Genomic DNA, 2,536 nt, shown 5'->3' on the forward strand with positions numbered 1-2,536 from the left:
AAACCTGACACTAAAAGTTCACGTTGGCCCTTTAAGGAATGGAGTCTGCTGGCGTCCACGAGACGACCTTCAACAGCATCATGAAGTGCGACGTAGACATCCGTAAGGACCTGTACGCCAACACCGTGCTGTCTGGTGGCACCACCATGTTCCCTGGTATTGCTGACCGTATGCAGAAGGAGGTCACAGCTCTGGCCCCACCCACCATGAAAATCAAGGTACTTGGTTGAAGTATTTGATGTATTTGTTTTTTTTTGGTCCAACCATTGATGACTAGAATCCTCCCAATAGAATCTTGAGTCCTGAACTACCTCTTCTTCTCCCTCCCCTTTTTTTTTTTTTTTTTTTTTTGAGGAAGTACTCCGTCTGGATCGGCGGTTCCATCCTGGCCTCCCTCTCCACGTTCCAGCAGATGTGGATCAGCAAACAGGAGTACGACGAGTCCGGACCTTCCATTGTTCACCGCAAGTGTTTCTAAGGGGGAGAAGAGGAAAAAAAAAAAGTGTATGGGAGTTGGAGGGAGATTTTTGTTACTCATCAAGCTTGTGTTCTGCCCTGGACGTAAACCTCTACAAACAGCTGTTACATCAACCGGACGACATCTTCATCATTTGCGTAAATCACCTTGAAACGGCCGCCGGCGACTCTTGTCATGTCAGTTTGTCGCTGGTCTCGTCTCTTCTCTGGGCTGTCAACTGAGTGTCGAATAAATGAATAAAGTGCCATATTTGTTTACAAGTTGTGCCGGTTTTTTTTTGGTTTTTTTTTTTGTTTTTGTCTTCAAAGGGTTGATTGGAGGGAATGGTGTTACAATATTAACTCTTAGCCGATTCGCTGACTAGCGTCCAAACACTTAATTTCCCGTTCTGATATTAACTGGTACTGATATACACCCCCCAAATATCACTGAGTTGCTGGTACCAAAATTCTGCATACAATCCCCTGAGTATTCAAATAGATTAATGAAATATGCTGTTTCTTTTTCACCAAACTTTTTTTAGAGTGTGCTTAATTGCGTTATCGTATTATTATTATTGCAGGAAAAAAACTATTCTTACAGATATGTAAATATTGGTCCGATAATTTTGGACATCCCTAGTACAAACATATATTTATTTAACATTAATTTTGATGCATTTAATCATTCGTTTGTGCTTGCATCACTAAGTTGCGATGACATACTAGGCCACTAGATGGCGCGTCGCATTTGTGGTAAAATACAATTGAGGTGAACACTTTTTAATTTTACCACGGACAAAATAATTTTTGGCACCCTGGCTATCAGGCTAGGACGGCAGCCCTCAGCTCAGACTGTCTGTTTAAGAGAAGTTTTTTTTTAATTAGCCTGAGCGTAAATTAGCATGTTAGCATGTCTTTAAATACTTAAAAATGAGAAGCCATGGGAATGCATGTGGAGTGCATACACTTGCGCAGTACTGTGATTAAATGTGTCAAGTTAGTGACACGAGATTGTAACATGTCTGAGAACTCTTTGATCTGGGCTTGTTCTATAGCAGGGGTTGCAAACATACGACCCGCGGGCTAAAACTGGCCTGCTGGTGGGTACAATGCGACTTTCTTGATGAAAGTTGAAAGTGGAAAAAAAAAAAGCCCAAACATGTTAATGATGTTTTGTCGTATACTTCATTATTTCAAATACATTTTCAATATATATATGAATATATATATATATACGTATATTGAAAACAAAAGGGAAAACATGGACTTCGTCTGGCCCTCGTCCCTGACGGCTCCGTCTCCAACATTATTGGGTCCAACATCTTCACCTAATTTGCCCCTAAATTAATTTGTCAATTGTTTCGTGCGTTACAGTTTTTACGCCTCACGCCAGCGAAACCTCGTCAAAAGCATTTCAACACCGATGCAGGTACAGACGACGACAGACGACAAGTGGAATGGTGAACCAATACTGACGTTTAATTGTTGTTGTCATTGATAGAGCTCGGCAGATGGAGGTAGATAGTGAAAATTAAGAAGTAAATTCTGGAACGTAACGGTCCAGCTACTCCGTGCTGGCAGGAATCCTGCAGCGTTTTTGTCTTAGAAACACTTGCGGTGAACAATGGAAGGTCCGGACTCGTCGTACTCCTGTTTGCTGATCCACATCTGCTGGAACGTGGAGAGGGAGGCCAGGATGGAACCGCCGATCCAGACGGAGTACTTCCTCTCTGGGGGAGCGATGATCTAAAAAAATGGGAGGGAGAAGAAGAGGTAGTTCAGGACTCAAGATTCTCTTAGAGGATTCTAGTCATCACTGGTTGGACCAAACAAATACATCAAATACTTCAACCAAGTACCTTGATTTTCATGGTGGGTGGGGCCAGAGCTGTGACCTCCTTCTGCATACGGTCAGCAATACCAGGGAACATGGTGGTGCCACCAGACAGCACGGTGTTGGCGTACAGGTCCTTACGGATGTCTACGTCGCACTTCATGATGCTGTTGAAGGTCGTCTCGTGGACGCCAGCAGACTCCATTCCTTAAAGGGCCAACGTGAACTTTTAGTGTCAGGTTT

The 2,536-nt window shown here is 43.1% G+C and overlaps 2 protein-coding genes across 2 annotated transcripts in view; one reads left to right on the forward strand and one right to left on the reverse strand.

Annotated features, from left to right (window-relative positions):
• The window catches only part of LOC103398003 (actin, muscle-like), a 4,682-nt gene extending 3,947 nt beyond the window's left edge, over positions 1–735 (forward strand). Inside the window, exons 6-7 of the mRNA XM_025053430.1 lie at positions 37–225; positions 351–735. Of these exons, the coding sequence (XP_024909198.1) occupies positions 37–225; positions 351–478 (317 nt within the window). The 3' untranslated portion in view covers positions 479–735. The remainder of the gene's footprint in view (positions 1–36; positions 226–350) is intronic.
• A 1,185-nt stretch (positions 736–1,920) lies between these two features.
• Positions 1,921–2,536, reverse strand: part of LOC103398060 (actin, cytoplasmic 2-like) — a 3,171-nt gene continuing 2,555 nt past the window's right edge. Inside the window, exons 3-4 of the mRNA XM_025053431.1 lie at positions 2,319–2,500; positions 1,921–2,205 (exon numbers count right to left, since the gene is read on the reverse strand). Of these exons, the coding sequence (XP_024909199.1) occupies positions 2,062–2,205; positions 2,319–2,500 (326 nt within the window). The 3' untranslated portion in view covers positions 1,921–2,061. The remainder of the gene's footprint in view (positions 2,206–2,318; positions 2,501–2,536) is intronic.

The sequence above is a fragment of the Cynoglossus semilaevis genome, chromosome Z (assembly GCF_000523025.1).
Source record: "Cynoglossus semilaevis isolate Cse_v1.0 chromosome Z, Cse_v1.0, whole genome shotgun sequence".
Taxonomy (NCBI): Eukaryota; Metazoa; Chordata; class Actinopteri; order Pleuronectiformes; family Cynoglossidae; genus Cynoglossus; species Cynoglossus semilaevis.